General features: G+C 36.5%; 1 protein-coding gene across 1 annotated transcript; it reads left to right on the plus strand.

The window, feature by feature from the left end:
• Positions 1–13941: 13941 nt before the first annotated feature.
• LOC133298584 (double-stranded RNA-binding protein 2-like) lies at positions 13942–18076 on the plus strand. The gene is made up of 3 exons (XM_061497913.1): positions 13942–14481; positions 15517–15736; positions 16855–18076. The coding sequence occupies exons 1-3, from the start codon at positions 14236–14238 to the stop codon at positions 17835–17837; spliced, it is 1449 nt and encodes a 482-aa protein (XP_061353897.1). The 5' UTR covers positions 13942–14235; the 3' UTR covers positions 17838–18076.
• Positions 18077–18550: the final 474 nt, after the last annotated feature.

Consider the following 18550-nt stretch of genomic DNA (forward strand, 5'->3'; position numbering starts at 1 on the left):
GAGTATAATTTATACTGATATAAAATGATCTGATCATTCATAAATTAATTAAATGTAAAAATTATGTAACTATAAAGAAACTTTAAATAGTGTAAATTTGTTAGTGGAAATAATGTAACTTTAAATAAATTCGTAATTATTACTGAAAAGATTAATCGGCCGACACTCAATTGTATAAAACGAAATTGAAAAATGCAGATAATATTAATGTGGAAAATAAATAATTATTAATACTAAGGGAAAAAGACTTCTCATGTTGCATGAGAAGTCTCCTCTCCTACCATTCTCACTTCGATATTTGTGCCAATAACTTTTTTATTTTTTATTTTTTTCTTTAAGATGGACCCCACCCCTTTCTCTCTTTGTAGGAAAATTTGAATTTCTCATGCAACATGAGAAATTGCAAGCCCTAATACTAATCACTGCTGCTACAATATCCTATAAAAAATAAAGCACGAAAATAATAGTTTTTATCTTAATTGATTAAAATAATTATTTTAAAAATTAAAATATTATATTATATTATATATATATATATATATATATATATATATATATAAATTAATTTCTTAACATATTGTCACTCAAAAAAAATTAGACTACACTGTTTATATCGCGTATAGCAATGAATTTGTTTTTATTTGACCCAAAAGAAAATAAAAAGTTCTCACTATCTGCTTTGTGGTCTAAAACAATTTTTATCTTTTTGGTAACAGGTCTAAAATTATTTAGTAGATATTAAATATAAAGTTTTTTTTTATATATACCGACTTTAATACTCAGGTTCTCTTCTCACTTTACTCAACTTGTGTTGCCAATTGAACTATACTCATTGGGTCAGAGAATTTAGTTTTAGGTGAGTATAAAATAAAATCATGAGATTACAGGACTTTTGTTAGTGAAAGTTTCCAGCTAAACACTGGTTAGAATTTTATTGCCTGGCTAGCCCAAATACAGGTCAAATGGATATATCAAAGCATTTCACTTAAAAGCAAAAAACAAAGATCGAGGAAGCGTGAAGCAAATAATACTAAAAAATCAAAATAATTAACAAAGTTGCACTCAAGCTTCTATAAATAGAGTCTCATACTAATCGTTTGTAACCTTTCTGTGTCGCAGTCTTATATGGAACCATGGAAGGACTCATGAATTGTGGTAGTTCGATAACAGTAGCAATTGAAATAATATCGGTAGTAGTTTCTCTATTCGAGGGAGAGTACCTCCTAACCAAAATAATGGTTCAAATATTTCTTCTTGTTTTTTATTAACAACAAACCAACATTTTATTCAAGACATCAGCTCTCAGCAACAGAAAGGAAAAATAACAGAAAAAGCAAGGAAGAAAAATGCATAAGGATAGCTCATCTATATGCGGGATTCTTCCAAAGAGCAATGGCTTCGATTTATGGATCTGCTCCGACACAAACACAATCAACTTGATCTAAAAGAGACACATCCACAAATTCATGAGTCATCTCTCGATTGTTCAACGAGTTATCAATCGGTTGTTTATGGCTTCGGATCGGCGAATAGTTAGCTTCAACAAATACTTGTGAAAAGCCTTTTGAATTTTGATAGCTGCTTTTGCTTCATGTTGCTCATGGATCAATTTTCGAAGCAAGCACATAATGGTCTCACATGTGGTGTTCATCGTTGCAAAATCAAATTTCATCTTTGCAAAAATATAACGAAGTGATTGGTGGTGAGTGGAAGTGATGGAAGTAGTTTCCATCGATAAAAAGACTTAATGAAAGCGCCAATTGATACTATAATAGTAGCAATTGATACAATATCAGTAGTACTTTCTCTCTTCGAGGGAGAGTACCTCCTAACCAAAACAATGGTTCAAATATTTCTTCTTGTTTTTCGTTAACAGTACACCAACATTTTATACAAGACATAAGCTCTCAGCAACAGAAAGGAAAAATAACAGAAAAATAAGGAAGAAAAATGCATGCAAGCAACCATATGCTAACAGACTCTAACAACAGATTCTACCTTCACAAACCGTCTAACAACCTGCTAAACTCCCCCACCCTCAGCTCACAATAGATGATCCACCATATAATAATTTAGCCACTTTGGTTGTGTTCTGTTCATTTTGATCCACCTAGTCTTTGGCCTAAACTGATGGCCCATTCGTTGCCCCTCCAGCCCAATATTGATTGCCTCATTCTCAACTTCTGGATGCACTAGCTCAACAAGGTATTTTGTATCATAGTTAGTGTTCTTTCAATGTTTATTTGAATTGGACAAAATTTTAAGGTCACCATCGTTCTTCCCTTGGTTAATTTTTTTATACCGATCTGTGTTCGAAATCTTAACTGGCCGTGTTTGAAATTCTAACAAATTTGACTAATCCGATTTCGAATTTGAGTCTCGTTATTTTCAGGAGTTACAACTCTCAAGAATTGAACCAAAGTCATCTTTTCTAATAATATTAGATTCAAAACAATTGATTATATGCAAAATTGAGTGTTCATATGCCCAAAACGTACAACCAATTATGTTTTCTCATTTAGCATGTGCATGGTAATTATAATTATTCAGTATTTTAATGGACATTCTTTAGTCTTCGCATCGAGTTTTTCCCTTTTATCTTTAGGGATATGCATGAAAGCTCGACATCCAAACACCTTCAGTTGATCATATGCCGTATTCTGACCTGTCCAGACTTCTTCTGGAATTTCTCCTTCAAGTGGCCGTGATGGTGAGAGGTTGATCAAGTCAATAGCAGTTCTGACAGCTTCTCCTCATAATGATTTTGGCAATCCGACATTGGATAGCATACTTCGGACCTTATCTTCAATAGTCTGGTTCATCCTCTCAGCAAGTCCATTCAACTGTGGAGTCTTAGGGGGCGTCTTCTCAAGTCGGATTCCGGCCGCTCTGCAGTATGCATCAAAAGGGCCACACTTCTCACCACCATTGTCAGATCGGACCACCTTCAATTTTTTGCCAGTCTCCCTTTCAACTAGGGGTGTTCGCGGTCTGGATTGGATCGGTTTTGGAAGCAAAAATCATCTGATCCAATCCCTTCGGTTTGATCATGTAATCATCCATTCGGTTTGGAATTTTTTTCAAATCCGATCCGATCCAATCCAATTTTTTTCGGTTTGGATTGGATCGGTTTTCGGTTTTATGAAAATCCTAAAATTGATTTCATGATTATTGTACAAATAACATTTTTTGTATATATTCACTTTGTAATTTTTTTTAAATAAAAAAGCATTAGTAAATGATAATATAATTTTTTTTTGACAATGAGATATGAAGATCTACATAGATGAAATTTTGTTGGTGAGATGTGACTAGATTCTTTCTTGGGTTTAGTTAATGGGTCAATGGGTCTTGGATTTAGAAATTTTTGGGCTATGATTCGGAAAAGACCCAAGTAGGGAAAGTCCCAAGTAGGTAGAGGGAAATTAATATATTGGATCGGTTTTCATCTACCAATCCGAAAACCGATCCAATCAAATTAAAATTTGCGATTTTTTTCGGTTTTTGATTTTTCAGTTTTCGGTTTATTCTGTTTTCAATTTTTCGGTTCGGTCACCGTGGTTTGAATCAGTTTGGATCGGTTGATGAACACTCCTACTTTCAACCATAGCATGAAACTCTTTAAAGGATTGGAGTACCTGGTCTTTAGACTTCAACAAATAAACCCACACTTTGTGAGAATGGTCATCAATGAATGAAACAGAGTACTGAGATCCTCCAAGGGATCTCTCTGACATGGAGCAAACATCAGTATGGACGAGGTCAAGAATATACCTGCGTCTTCTGGGTTGATCCGGTTTCATGAAAGAAACCCGGTGCTGCTTTCCAGCTAGGCAGTGCGTGCAACTCTCCAACACTTGGCCCTCCAACTCGGTCAATAACCCTTTCTTGTTCAGGATTTGGAGCCCTTTCACACTCATATGGACGAGGCGCTTGTGCCATAGCTCCAAGCTAGGTCCATCTCGGACAGAATTGGCTTCTCCGTCATTGATCTTTCCTTGCATCATGTACAAGGACCCTTCCTTCTTACCTCGGCCAACAACCAAGTTTTCCTTGGCCAGCTTCCATCTAACACTACCGAAGTAGTTCACTAACCCAACATCGTCAAGCTTACCTACCGAGATTAGGTTCCATCGCATGTCAGGAACATGCCTTACATCTTTCAACACAAGTCAGCACCCGACATCTGTGGTCAGAGTTACATCACTGGCACCAACAATTTTGCTGGTCACTTGATTTCCCATCTTCACAACTCCAAAATCACCTCCTCGGTAAGAGAAGAAAAAACCTTTGTCTGGAGTAACATGGAAGGAGGCACCAGAGTCAACAATCCAGGTGCAGTCATCATATGCAACATTCAAATAATTATCCTTACCTAGGAGGAATATCTAGGCATCCGAGTTGGCAGCCACCACAGTGGTGCTCTTATCTTCCTTCTTCTTGGGAATAATCTGATCTAGCTTCACAGAGTTGTTCTTCTCATCATTCTGCAGAGTCCAGCAGTCTGGCTTCTTATGCCCTGTCTTCCCACAATAGAAACACTTCAACTCATATTTCGACTTTGACCGACCTCTGGACTTTCCTCGTCTGTCACGATCTCGACCCTGGCTCTTACTTCTACCCCGGGAGTCAGATTTCCCTCTGTTCCCAGCAACGTTGGTCTCAGATGTGCTCAAAACACCTCGTTCTCTTCTCCTGGCTTCTTCATTCAGGACACTATCTGTTACGGCATCCATCTTTAATTTTTCTTCTGTAGCCGAATTACTCAAAGTCATCACCAGAGTATCCCAGCTTTCTGGCAGCGAGCACAGTAGCAGCAAAGCCTGCATCTCGTTATCAATTTTCATCTCGGCTTTAGATAGCTGATTAACAATACCTTTGTAGGTGTTAAGGTGTTCAATCATGCTTATGTCGTCCTTGTATTCCAGCTTCACAAGTCGGCGAACCAGGTGTGCTTTGTTCCTGGGAGTCTTCTTCTGAATCATGAACTCAAACTTCGTCCACAACTTGTATGCATACGTGAACTCGGACACATGCTCAAAGAGGCTTTTATCCATGTATTTCCTGATTGTAGCTACCGTCTTACAACTCAGGATCTCCCACTCCTTATCTGTTTTTCCTGTCGATTTCTCATCAAAGATAATGGGCTCATGTAAATCTTTGCAGTGCATATGATCTTCCATCATCGGTCTCCAATAGGTGAAATTATCGGCGATTAGCTTGAACATATCTCCATCATGGGTTATAGTGTTATACCATTGGTCTCCATCTCATCTCCCTCAAAACTCGTCGAACCTCAGGCTTTGATACCACTGTTGGGAACTCGGTTCCCTCAAATCGGCTAAAAAGCCTTTTCGCGGAAGTCAATAAACAAATCATGGATATCGAATCTCGGCAATATTACCTCGGCCTAAACTTCACCAGGTCGGACAGCGCAGCGGAATAACAAAAATATAAAGGGGAGAGAGAAAGAGAACACAAGCAGATTTTTAACGTGGAAAAACCTTCTCCAATGAAGAAGTAAAAACCCACGGGACCTAGTGCAGTTCAAACATCCACTATGGAAATAATGGATACAAAGAATCAAGATTCACCAAAGTGGTGGTTAACTCAACTTCTCCAACAATGTTGATAATCAGACTTCCCTAGAGATGTTTCACTTAAACTCTCTCTAGAGATCTCTCAAAATACAAAGCTCAAAGCTTTGCTCACAAATATCTCAAATAATTTTTCTCATTCTTCTAACCTAGCCTCCACCCACAACTAATGAATATATAGAGGAGATGAAATCTAGGGTTAGGGTTTTTAGGAAACCCCTCAATGGGCTTGGGCTTATTATTGAAGGATGAAGCCCAACAACACTAAGTAATTGCGCTTCCCCAATGTCAATCTCCAGAATGCACATTTTCTGAACCCTAGACTCTTCTTATATAAGGGAAGAGTCCTAATTTCAATCCTCATGCCATTTTGGGCCTTTTTGGTCGCAATCGGGAGCTAAAGTGCACTAAAACAGTGTAATTGGGGTGTTAGAGTGCGCTTTACCTTGTTTTGATAGTGTCTCTTTGCATGTGTTAATGTGCTTTGACAATCTCTTCAGGCTTCTTTGTTGTTATTGCGCACTAATGGGCACTTTTGTGCCAGTGCCTTCTTCCAATACCTTTTTGCTCTCTTTCTCGCTCCAAGTCTTTCTAGATTCATCATTGCTTTATATAACACCTCACAATTCTAAATTAAGTGATATAATATTAAATGAGTAATTAAGTGAAGGATTAGTGAAAATCCTAAGATTTAGGCTAAAATACAAAGAAAAGGCAAAACGGTAATTAGTCAACACGCAACCCTAGGAAGATAAAAAATGAGTAGAAGGTCACAGATGATAAAAATAACCCTGGAAATGGATTCAGAACAAAAAATCGAGTGGATAGGCAAGTTTCAGAAAAATCAGTGAATAGTATTTTTCGCGGGTAAAAATATCGCGGTACGATTACACCGTGAAACGTGCCAGTTGAGTTTTGAGCACTAAGTTTCAAATATGAGTTATAAATGGTCTATAGAACTAGGAAATATGATTTCTGATAATATTTGATGGAATTAAGACAGTTTGGGGAAGCGTGCCAACGGCACGCACAATAGCTTAAAACAGTGTTTTCTCCGAACGAATGGAGGACTCTGAATTCATCTGATCAAGAGTAATTAAAGGAGAATAGTGAATGTTAAAAACAAGAGTTTCTAAATAGGTTTTGAATTTACGGACGTTTAGTGAGAGTTCAGACGCGTTTTGAATCGCGTGAGGTGGCGTGGGACCCACCCCACTTAAAATCACTTAAGTCCATCTCACTTTCTTACTATTCATCATCTTCCCACTTTCTTCTCTCTCCTCAAACCCGAGATCAGCCCCCCCCATTTCCATGCAAAAATTTCCTTCCCTCTTTAATCACTCGAATCCTAACCAAATCCAACAAAGTTTAACTTGAAATTTGTTGGAAATTGTCTTCTAAAGCCATTGGTTGCATTGTTAAACCGTGAAAGTGAGTAGATTTTGAGATCCTTCCCTCACAAGGCCGCGGCTCACATTGGAGATAGGGTGCTCTTGGAGCTTCTATATGCTCTAATGGTAGAGTATGTTTAGGAGGAGCCATATGCCTAGCATTTGAGTAAGTTTCTACACCTTTGTATGGTTTGATTCTTAGTATTGCATTTATGAACCCTAAAGAGGGATTGTATGATGTGTCATGTTAGAGAGCTCAATTGGGAAAAGTTTGTATATGAAAATGTCTTAGAATAATGTGTATTAGTGATAAATGCAATGAAAATTTTAGGTGAAAATCATTGATTTTTAACTTAGGAAATTTTTGATGATCATGACATGAATTTTGAGAGTGTGCTAAGAAATTATTGGTGAGTGGTTGTATGATTGAATGATGATATAATAGGATTGTATGAGGTGTGGAGTGGTTAAGACTGAGTGAAAATCTTTGGAATTCCCTATGTTACAATTCGACCTTTAAAGAAAAAATTAGGGAATGGAAGTTGTTGGAAATTAATTGAGTAATGTACTATGTGTTAAATGGTAATTAGATGGGTTGTGTGGTGGTTGGAAAGTTGAAAAACCAATAGAAAAATGTTGGTGGTGTTGAGTGGCTACTTTGACATAGAGTGAGTTATTTGGTAAAACGGTGCTTAAAAGACGTAAAACGACGAAACGGCACTTGAATTAGCCTTATGGCAACCTAAGGATGAGTAATAAAATGAGAAAGAAAATTTAGAAAAATAAATCTCAAATTAACACTACTATGGCCGAACCATCAAGGAGGATGGGGAGGATTTGCGTTTTTCACATTTTGACGTAATTTGACGTACACTGATGGTTGTACGTGGTTGTATAGGTTGCCGTACGTCGACTTGAACCCTGAACAGTGAATCAGTGGATTGCCCTTGGTCCTGGACCAAGTGGATTGAGGTAAGTGATTGAATCATTGCATGTGTTGTGAATTATCATGTATTGTTTGAGTTTTGAGTGATTGAGAATGTCCTCTGTGTAGGCATTCAGTTGTGTACCAAGTCGGAGAATAAGCTGCTGCGGAGCAAAGTGAAAGAACAACTTAAGGTAACCTCTTGGTATTGGGGCTTGTTCCCCTTTTCTGTTCCACCTTACCAGTTGATGGCAACGGTAGGAAGTGTATATGAGTAGTGTAGAACAGCATGTGCATGCATGCATTATCACAGTGGGTACTTATGTACCGAGTCTCTGGCCAGTAGACAGTTAGCCTTCGGGCAGTGTGGACTTCCACTGGATAGGTCTCCGAGAGGGAGTTCCAGTTGACCTAGGGTCGTGGTGTGTGATCCGGATAGGAGCACACTAGGAATGTCTCGGGTGTTTTGGATGGTTAGGGCATCATGGTTGTGGTTCGTGGAACACACCTTGGATGATACCCATAGGCTTATATATGCCGAGGACATTGCGTGGTATTGGTAGCTACCATCCCGCTTCGTCGTATTTTATATCCCGATATTCCCCAGTTTCTCTAAATCCCTTGCTTTATCCCGTTTTGAAAGTGGTTGTTTTATATTATTTATATACATCGAAGTGAACCATTGGGCGGAGTTTTCTCCAGAACCTCTGGGTTACTAAGATATATCCGTATATCTCACCCCGTCTCGGGCATTTATTTCAGGAGGTAGCAGTGGCACAGGAGTGGCGGGCAAGAGGCCCGTAGGATGAGTCATGGGAGCATTGTCATTACTTGTTCGTGATATATATTGTGCCTGAGTCTAGTTAGTTATTATTTCATTCAAAGTTATGTTTAAAGTTGTAAATTCAAGTTCATATTTCAAGTTGTAAATTCAAGTTATGAATATGTACATTGTTATATTCAAATGAAATGTCGTAAGTATGCATGAATATTGATGTAATATGATGGAAGGGCTTTAGGCCTATTGTAGGATGATGATTATATGCTTATGTTGAGAAATGGCATGTAAATGGATCCTTGTGTTTGAAACAAGTTAAGGATTTTAAAGTGAGCATTATAGTATAAACTGTGTAATAAATATAAACTGAATTGGGTTGTAAGTGCCCCAAGGCATTGCTGGTCCTTGTGTGTGCCACCCATTGGATTATTAGGTATATTTGTGGTATTAGCAAGCTTATGTAAATTTGGGGATTTAAGGAAAAACAAAGGAAACTCTGGCGAATTTTCTGTAGAATTGGCAGATTTTAGGTGAACTTCGGGAGAGCATATCTCCCTCCATAGAGGTCCGATAGGGACGTGTGATATGCCGTTTTGAAGCTTGAGATGTCCCCTACATTATGTCAAAATCTTAAAATTTTATGGGTTGTGCGCTGCCCTGTGCAAGTCAGTGAACACAACTGCCCTGTTTTGCACTGCACTTGGGGGCTGTTCTGGTCCAGTTTTGGGAAATTAATTTCCGCTTCGTTTCTCAGCCAAATTAAGCATATGATATATCAAATTGAAGGTTGAGGTGTGTAGTTTGTAATATAAAAATTTGAGAGCAATTGGATGAGTAAATTTGCTGCAGTAATTCGTGGAGTGAGAGAGGTTTTGAGCTGTTTTGGGGTTGGTTGGCTATTTTGCTTATCCAACTTCAAACGGCGATAGCCAGAGCAAACGAGCTCCGATTGAAGCAAGTGATAGCTTATTAGAAAGAGAATTAAGTAAGAAAAAAATATAAACTGAGAAGAAGGTCTGGTTGTGAGCGATGTGTTCGCAGAAAATTAATTAGTGAACCATGTTCAAAGAAGTAAAAACGTAAAATTGAGTAATTGACTAAGTGGGTTTATGGGAACCCCTTAGTAACTTATAATAAGTAAATTAAGAAGTAAAAATAGTTAAAATAAGTATTCTGCAAGAGTTAACAGTTATAGTCACAGCTTTTAATTATTTCGCTTTTATTGTTTTAAATGCTCGCGTAATAATCTAAAAAAGTTTATTCGTACTTTTATAAATGAATTGCTGTGATTGTAACTGCGCTTAATATCATAATTAATGTTAACAATACCGGTGTACAACGGGCTATTACACTTTAATTCAACTTAATTTACCTACAAAATTAGCAAAGATTACTCACATAAGTTAGATGAATGAGGTTAATGTTTTTTAGACAAAGCAACTCTAAGTTTTCATGTTTTAGGCTAGATTTGAGAGTTAATTATTATGATTTTAGTCCTTTAAAGCATGATAAACTATGGGTGTATCAATTATAATGCAAATTCCACTACTCACTTTGAAAAATTATGAATGAGGAATCTCCCAACAAAATTTCAACTCAATCAGACATCGTTTGTTTGATAAACTACCCAATGCTAGAAAAAAAAATTCCAGCCCTTTATCTCTCTCTTTCTTTCTCAAAATTTTGCCAATTATTAACTCTTCATTTTATCACCCTTTTGGCAATCTTAAGTAGGGAAAAAGTAAAGTTGGATTTGAGCCTCAGTAAGAAAGAACCTGCCTCATAACTGCAAGTTGTTCAACTTAACAGAGATATGATGACAAATTAAAAAATATGTATGAATGAAAAAGAAAATATGAGAATGTCAAATGCAAATGTTTTGTTTCAGTCTCCGAACATATTCAAAATTCAAGGCCAATATATTTAAAATTAATTGTGATAAAATATTATTCATGCCTATCATGTTTAAGTATGGTTGATCCAGTACCATGTTGTCCACCCAATGGGTGTAGTTCAGTTGGCGACACAAGATGAGTAGGTAGAGAGATAACCTGTATTCGATTCTCATCAAATACATATTTGGAGAGAGATGAAGAGCTTTAACTGTGACTAAGCCCTCACACAGGATTAGTCTCATAGCCGGCTCAAAGAGTTGAAGTTTATGTAAATACCAAGGACTGACTCATCTCAAAGAGGTAATTAATGTCGGTATAAAAAAAAATACCATGTTGTCTATTTTTTACTTTTCTTTCTTTCTTTATTTGTATTTTTTTTTTTGTATACTCTTTATTTGTATTTTTATGTTATCTAAACAAGGAATAATCCCTCATGTTAAATTTTATTTTCTTCGGATGTGGATAGTGATACATATTTTTTTTTAGGAGATTTGGAGTTGAAATGAAATTAATAGCAGAATACTTTATGAAATGAAATTTTGATTGTTTCCAATGGTTGTGTGTCTGTAAAGCAAATTACAAAAAAAGCTTTAATGACGTATATGGTGCACCATGTAGATGCAATATGGCATGTACACCAAAATATGATGTTCCATTAAATGCGATGATAAGGTGTGTTCAATTTAGTTGGGTGGGAAATAAAATAATAAATAAGAACAAAGTCCCCCCCTCAAACAACAACACCAAAAATAAAAAGCCTCTTTCATCATTAACGTTGGCCATCTTCTTTGTGGATTCGGTGGTTCAATTTGTCAAAGGCACTATTCACCAATTTTGGAGATTAGAAAAGTTATGTCCCCCACTTAAATCCACCATGATAATTAACCCTAGTGTTTTTAATATAAAACACACCATGGTCTTATTCTCATTGGGTTGGACGACATAACTATCCCATCATCCCTTATCTCTCTCTCTATACCTGTCATTTGCAAAAGAGGACACTTTGTGTAGTGTGGAGGCCACCACACATTCATACTGGAGAAAATATTACACCATAATTATCTCACTAATTCACATCACGTGACCTGCTATTGGGTCCTTCACCTTCAGTGGCTCTTCCATTATTTACCCCATTATGAAAAAGGTTACTGTTTTACAATCATGACCACTTTGCTTTTTTAGTATTTGCATAGGTTCATATGTTCAAAGTTCAAACATTATCAAGAAATTTTTACATTATTAAAAAAATAAAGAACTTGTTACATTATTTTAAAAGTTAATAAGTTTCGTATTATTTTTTATAAAAGAATAAGTTTAATATCCTAATAGTTCAATCCATATTTTGCATAATATATTTCTAACAATGCTTAATTCAAATAATTTTTTAAGAAAATTTCAAATAAAAATTTAAACTGAATTCTTATATCTTTTTCAACTCAGTATTATGCTTTTACTGAAAATAAAATAAAATTAGAGAGAGGCATAAGCTCCGCAAAAATGTTTGAATTGTGATTTGTGTATAATTATGTTAATATTTAATGCTTAATGCAGCGTTACAATCTGTAATTAATTGGAATGCATTCGGAAAAGGTCAAAGAAGAAAAATAAATAATGAAAAGTGGTCCAAGTTAATGAATATCCAATTTTTTAGGTGGTTTCACTGATTTGCCAATACTGCGCTGTTCATTTTTAATGGTTGAGGTTTAGCACTATGCAATTAGGTTAGAGAATGATAGGTTTTAGGTATTAATGCAAACATAATTAGATTCCACTTCTTTCATTAAAACAATGAAAATTATTTTGTACATTAGTTTCTTTTTTGATACAAAAATACACATTTGTATGACATATGGTTATTTGTGAGCAGTAATAAAATTAAGAGTACCATTTATAATTACGAAAAGATTGTGACAACAGAGTTTCTTTATTGTTTTAAATACAAATTTGTTGGTATGACGCAAGATGTTTATTCATAAATTTAATTGGCCGACAATTAATTACTTTTATGAAACAAAACTGAAAAATGCAGAAAATATTAATGTGAAAAATAAATAATAATTAATACTCATAAATGCTGTCATTATATCGTATAAAAAATCTTGAACGTGGTATTCCAAAAAAAATAATAATAATCTGGAACGTGTAAACAACAAGTTCAAGAATACATATAATAATTATTTATCTTAATTACTTAAAAACATAAAAATTTAAACTTTTAATATATTAGTTAGTAGATACTATATAGTTAGGGCAATGGTCGAGTCAGGTAGGGGTGATATTCCCATGAAATTTCTCAAATATTTATCTTAAATTATATTTAGATTTAATAGAAAAATAATGTAATACAGGTTCATTTCCTTTATCTTTATTATTCCTTGTATACAAATTTTTTTTTGAAAGTTCTTCAAATTTATTATCATGTTGTCATGGTAGTGTGTATTTTCTTTTTCTCGCTACTTCCTACCTTCTCACAACATTTTTTTTTTAAGTCCGGCATTGAAAGTCAGGTTTTAAGAGAGTAAAAAAGAAAAGGGTTATATTCTTCTCATCATGAGATAACATTATTTCATGTAGAGACATAATTATGTGGGTTTCACAATTAAAAAGAAAAAAAAAAGAGTAAATATCATTATTGGTCCTCAGCAAATTTTATTATGCCCGTTTTAGTCCCTAGCAAATAAAAAGGTCTATCGTAGTCCCTAAGAAATTCAAAATGAACTCATTTAGTTGAAATCGTGATCCTCACAAATTTAAAAAATACCTATATTAGTCCCTAAAAAGACTAAAATGGATCCATTTTGAATTTCTGAGGGACCACAATGGGTCTTTTTATTTGCTAGGGACTAAAGCGGTCATCGTAAAATTTGCTGAAGACCAAAAAAGACATTTATTCAAAAAAGAAATATTGGCTCAGATTTCAATAAATGTGTCACATGAAATAAGTTTTTTTTACGTAACATGATAAAAATATTTCCGAAAAGAAAATCATAAACCAAAGAGAGTTTCCAGGTTAATACTGGTGAAGTTTTGCTTCCTGGCTGGCTCAAACATAATTGTTTCTCAGTTTCAAACTACGCATTATTGCATTTCAATTTAAAAACAAAAAAATGTTAAGCATATAGTACTTTAAAATCAAAATAATTAACAAGTTGCACCTACAAATAAGGGCCAACCAAGATTAAGAAAAAAACCATTATCACAAAAACATAGGAAAATCCAGGGAAAATATCACATCCATGCACGCCAAACGTTTGAGTTGACTCCTACTAACAAAGCAATAAATAACGTTTTCAATTTAATAAATTATTTAATATTTGCCCCCAAAACAAAAAAATTTACATCTATCATCGTCTTTTTTTCTCACTTCTTCACTTTCTCTCTCTTCTCTTCTCTTCTCTTCTGGTTTCTTTTGCTTTCTGCTGCAGCACTTCTCTCTCTAGGTTCATCTCATTTCTGCAACTTGAAATCCTAAAACTGTTAAGACCCTTTATTTCACCGGAGCTAATTTTCCGGCAGAAGGAGGAAAGTCTTTTCCTTTTGGGCGGGGGAGTCCGACCCGGAATCCGACCCGATCGGATCTGAGTGTGGTTGAAGCGCCATTCACCCACTTTCCGGAGAGAGAAAGTGAGGTTGAATCGCAGAGTGGAAAATGTACAAGAACCAGCTTCAGGAGCTGGCACAGCGTAGTTGCTTCAACCTTCCTTCTTACACGTGCATTCGGGAAGGTCCTGATCACGCGCCGCGGTTCAAGGCCACCGTTAACTTCAATGGCGAGATCTTCGAGAGCCCTCAGTACTGCTCCACGCTGCGCCAGGCGGAGCACTCCGCCGCCGAGGTTGCCCTCAATTCTCTCTCCCACCGTGGTCCCTCTCACTCCCTCGCCGCTAGGATCCTCGTAAGTCTCTCTCTCTCTCTCTCTCTCTCTCTCCTCTTGTTTTTTGTTGGTCACTTCGCTCTCTGCTTCTGTCGGCGCCTGAACATGTCTTCTTTTCCTATAATGACTGAAATGCCCTTGCACTTTCTGGTGTAACTGTGTGTAGTGTGAAACGTGCTCAGTTTTGTTTTGTAAGGTTTCTTAGCTTGTTTGTTTGTTCTGTTGCCTAGAATGTTGTCATCTATGTCAGTGGTCCTTTTGGTTATGTTTTAAACTCATTATTCGATGGTTTTGCATTTTGTGAGAAACCAATTGTTCTATTGGTTTGACAAGGATGATGATGATGCAACTGATTTTCATTTAATAAAATTTGCTTGAACCTGTTGTAGTATCTGAATTATAAAATTGGGAACAGGTAAATTTAGTAAGCAGTTATTTTATTCAAGTGGAGTACATTAGTTACCACGATTTTGAATTTTAGATTATTGGTGAAATTTTGCAGTTACTATCAATCATCGTTCCTAAATCATGCTTGTCTTATTATGAACCAATATTGAAAGAGAACATAAGCTTTGTTTCTTTAAAAGGGGTTGATCTTTCCACTCCTATGTTGTATAACTTGCAAAGAAGTTTGCTCTTAGTAAATTTCCAGTGCATATGGTTTTTTGCTGGCTCTGCACCTTGCCTGTATGGAAGAAAACAAAAGAGAATAATTGTGGACATAATTTGTTTGATTCACCCAATAACCAAGAAAATTATCTATAAGTCTATTTTTTTAATTTCTTAAGCCTTTGACCTTCCCCTAGACTTCTAAACTGGAATGTGGAGGACCCCCAGCATGTGTTACAGTGTTCCATTCTTTTTCCTATGTTTGTACATACCTCTCTTCTTCCCTCAGAATATATATTTTATGCATATTCTAGGAGGATTTTATTCACAATATCTTCTTTCTATGTCTTTGTTATTGTCGTTAAAATGTTTATCTATTCACGTTGCATGGTGTGTTTTAATTGTATAATTTTACTGTTCATATGCTTATCATTTACAAATTTTTAGGATGAAACGGGAGTCTACAAGAACCTTTTACAGGAAATTGCGCAGAGGGTGGGGGCTCCATTGCCACAATACACAACATTCAGGTCAGGCTTAGGACACCTACCTGTTTTTACGGGGACAGTAGAATTAGCTGGAATCACATTTACTGGTGAACCTGCCAAGAATAAGAAACAAGCTGAGAAAAATGCAGCCATGGCATCTTGGTCATCTCTAAAGCAATGTAAGTGGTTACCTAGCTTCTGTCGAAATTTTCTTTCATGGAAAGGTTTGGAACTTTACATCAATTTGTCTGGTGTATTGGTGTATATGGCATCAAAATAAACCACGAAATGGAACGGTAGCAATACACAGGCCGGTTCTTTTTACCTAATTCTTGTCGTTCTGGTAAGACATGTCACAAGTGAACCGAGCTGAAATTTTGATCTTTCGGAACTGCTGGTGCAGTGCACAAACCATCTATAATAAACATTCCTGTGTATTTCCACAACTTTTTGAGGTAAAGGCCAAGATCATCTTCAACTTATTTAAGCATTGTAGTTAATAGCAGCAAATTGCACCGCTATAGCTGCTATGTCAGGCAGAGCGGCCTCTGCTTGCTTTGAGTTCTCTGTTGTGTCATTTTTTGCTTTCACACAGATTACGGTTGAGATTGCGGCCTTTCATGGATGAATTCGTGTCGATTGCTGCTGCAACTATGTACAGGGACAAAATCCCTGTTTTGTCCATCTTTTGACCATTGGCCGCTCAATTTTTAAGAGATATTTTTGCGATTTTATTCGTTTTTTATGCATCAAAGGATTTTTGGGTTAGAATCCCTTCATCCATAGAAAAACCAGTAGTTGCACCCTATGTTTGCACCTCAGTGTTCTTCCAACGTGTTTTTTGACTACCTCTCAGCAGCCCAAGCATTTTCCAGCCAAAACTGTCATTTTCCAGCATCCATCCTCTGTAAGACAGTTGTTATGTGTTACTTGTACACATTTTTATTTGCTCTTTGCTCATTTTCAGCAAGTTCCCAGCCTCTTCTATTTCCAGCCATGCCCCCTTCCATGCTCCAATTTTGCTGTTTGATTATTGACTTGTTAATCATGCCTTAGATTGATGGTGGTTGTGTGTCTATACAATGGTTTTAGTTAATAATGACGAATATATCTTTAATTTTGGGTAAATTTTTTTTTTTAAATTGAGCATTTATATACGTGCAGTATAAATTATTCGTCTTGTATCCATAATATTCGTAGAGCGGCCTACTCTGTGCCGCCAATCGGGATTGAATATGGTTTTATTGTTTATGTAGATGGTTAAATATGAATTGACAATATTTTTATTTCTTGACAGTGGCAAAAGAAACTGCAAGATCGTCAACTGAACCAGAGAACAATGACGAATTAGAACAGATCACTATAGCGCGGGCCTTAATGAACTACCGTCAGAAGGAAAAGATGGCAATGTCAAATCCAAATGCTCCAATTCCATTTCCAAAGACATTTCACATTCAGAATGCCAGGCCAACCAGTCCTCAACCTCCACCTGCCACTACATCAAAAATACTTCCCTTAATTTGCCGAAAGACATCACCTCGAAGCAGGCATCCAGTAGCAGCAGTTGCCAGTGACAATTTTATGATGCCACCACTCTCTTGTACACTAGAAAGCCGAGGGAACCGACGCCCAAAGTTCCCCGCAGCAGGAGCAGCACCTTATGTTCCCATTCGACAAATTAGATCACCTTGCCAGGGGATTGCACCTCCGGTGACAGTAAGGACTGCAGTACCTGTATTCTCTCCACCACCAGCCACAATTTCCCATCAAGTAATGCGGGTTCCTCCCCATGTACGAGTTGCTCCTCCAGTCAATATTCGGCAAGCTGTTCCAGTATATGCTGCTCCTTCGGTTCAAAAAGAACAAGTTGTTCCAGTATATGCTGGTACACCAGTTCAAAAAGAACAAGCTGTTCCAGTGCATGCTGCTTCACCGATTCAAAAAGATGAACAAGCTATCCCAGTATATGCTGCTCCACCGGTTCAAAAAGAACAAGCTGTTCCAGTACATGCTGCTTCACCGATTCAAAAAGATGAACAAGCTAATCCAGTATATGCTGCTCAACCGGTTCAAAAAGATGAACAAGCTATTCCGGTATATGTCGATCTACCTGTTCAAAAGGATGAACCTGTTCCCATCCGAAAAGATGATCTACCTGCTATTAGTGCCCAGAGCCAGGAAGATGAATTGCCTGCTAAAACTCAGGAGACAGACACCAAGACTGAGAACATTCCACCAGAATCTGAGACAGTGCAGAGCTTGGAGCAGCTGAAAATTTGATGTTCATTGCAATAGAGAGGTTTGAATCCATGGGAATGTGGTCTTGGTTTTGTAATGATCTAGAGTTTGCTTCTCATCTTATAATGAGTGATGTAATATCATCCCTTCCTTTTGTCCTGTTAAAATGCGACAGTTGTTGCAGGTTAGCATCAGCAGTCGAATATCTGAAATTCAAGAGCGGTTTAGCATATAATCTGCTTATGTTTTTGCTCTTATGTATGTTGATCATATCTTATTATACCTCTTCAGCGAGCTTCATTTGTTGCTTCTCTCTTGCTTGTGGCTGTGGGATTGTTGCATCACTTCAAGCCCTATTCCCTCGGCAACACTCTTATTTCAACAGGCAATTGGAGCCTTGTTTGTTTCTTTGGGGAAATCATTGAGATTATGTCTGTTCTGTTTAAAAAAAAGGTGGACACTGCCCCATGCTTGTTATATATATATATATATATATATATATATATATATATATATATATATATATATATATCGCCTTTACAACCATAATTTTCCAACCATAATTTTCCAACCATAATCAATTGATATTTCCAACCATAATCAAATTCTCTACCAAGTTCAGAAATTCTTAGACCTTTTTTGCCTTCAAATTTGGTTCAATGTTTTTGGGTGATACTTCCAACCATAATCGAATTCTCTACCAAGTTCAGAAATTCTTAGACCTTTTTTGCCTTCAAATTTGGTTCAATGTTTTT

This window comes from Gastrolobium bilobum, unplaced genomic scaffold (assembly GCF_033153095.1).
Source record: "Gastrolobium bilobum isolate Gb01-03AN ecotype WA unplaced genomic scaffold, APGP_CSIRO_Gbil_v1 utg13847, whole genome shotgun sequence".
Lineage (NCBI taxonomy): Eukaryota > Viridiplantae > Streptophyta > Magnoliopsida > Fabales > Fabaceae > Gastrolobium > Gastrolobium bilobum.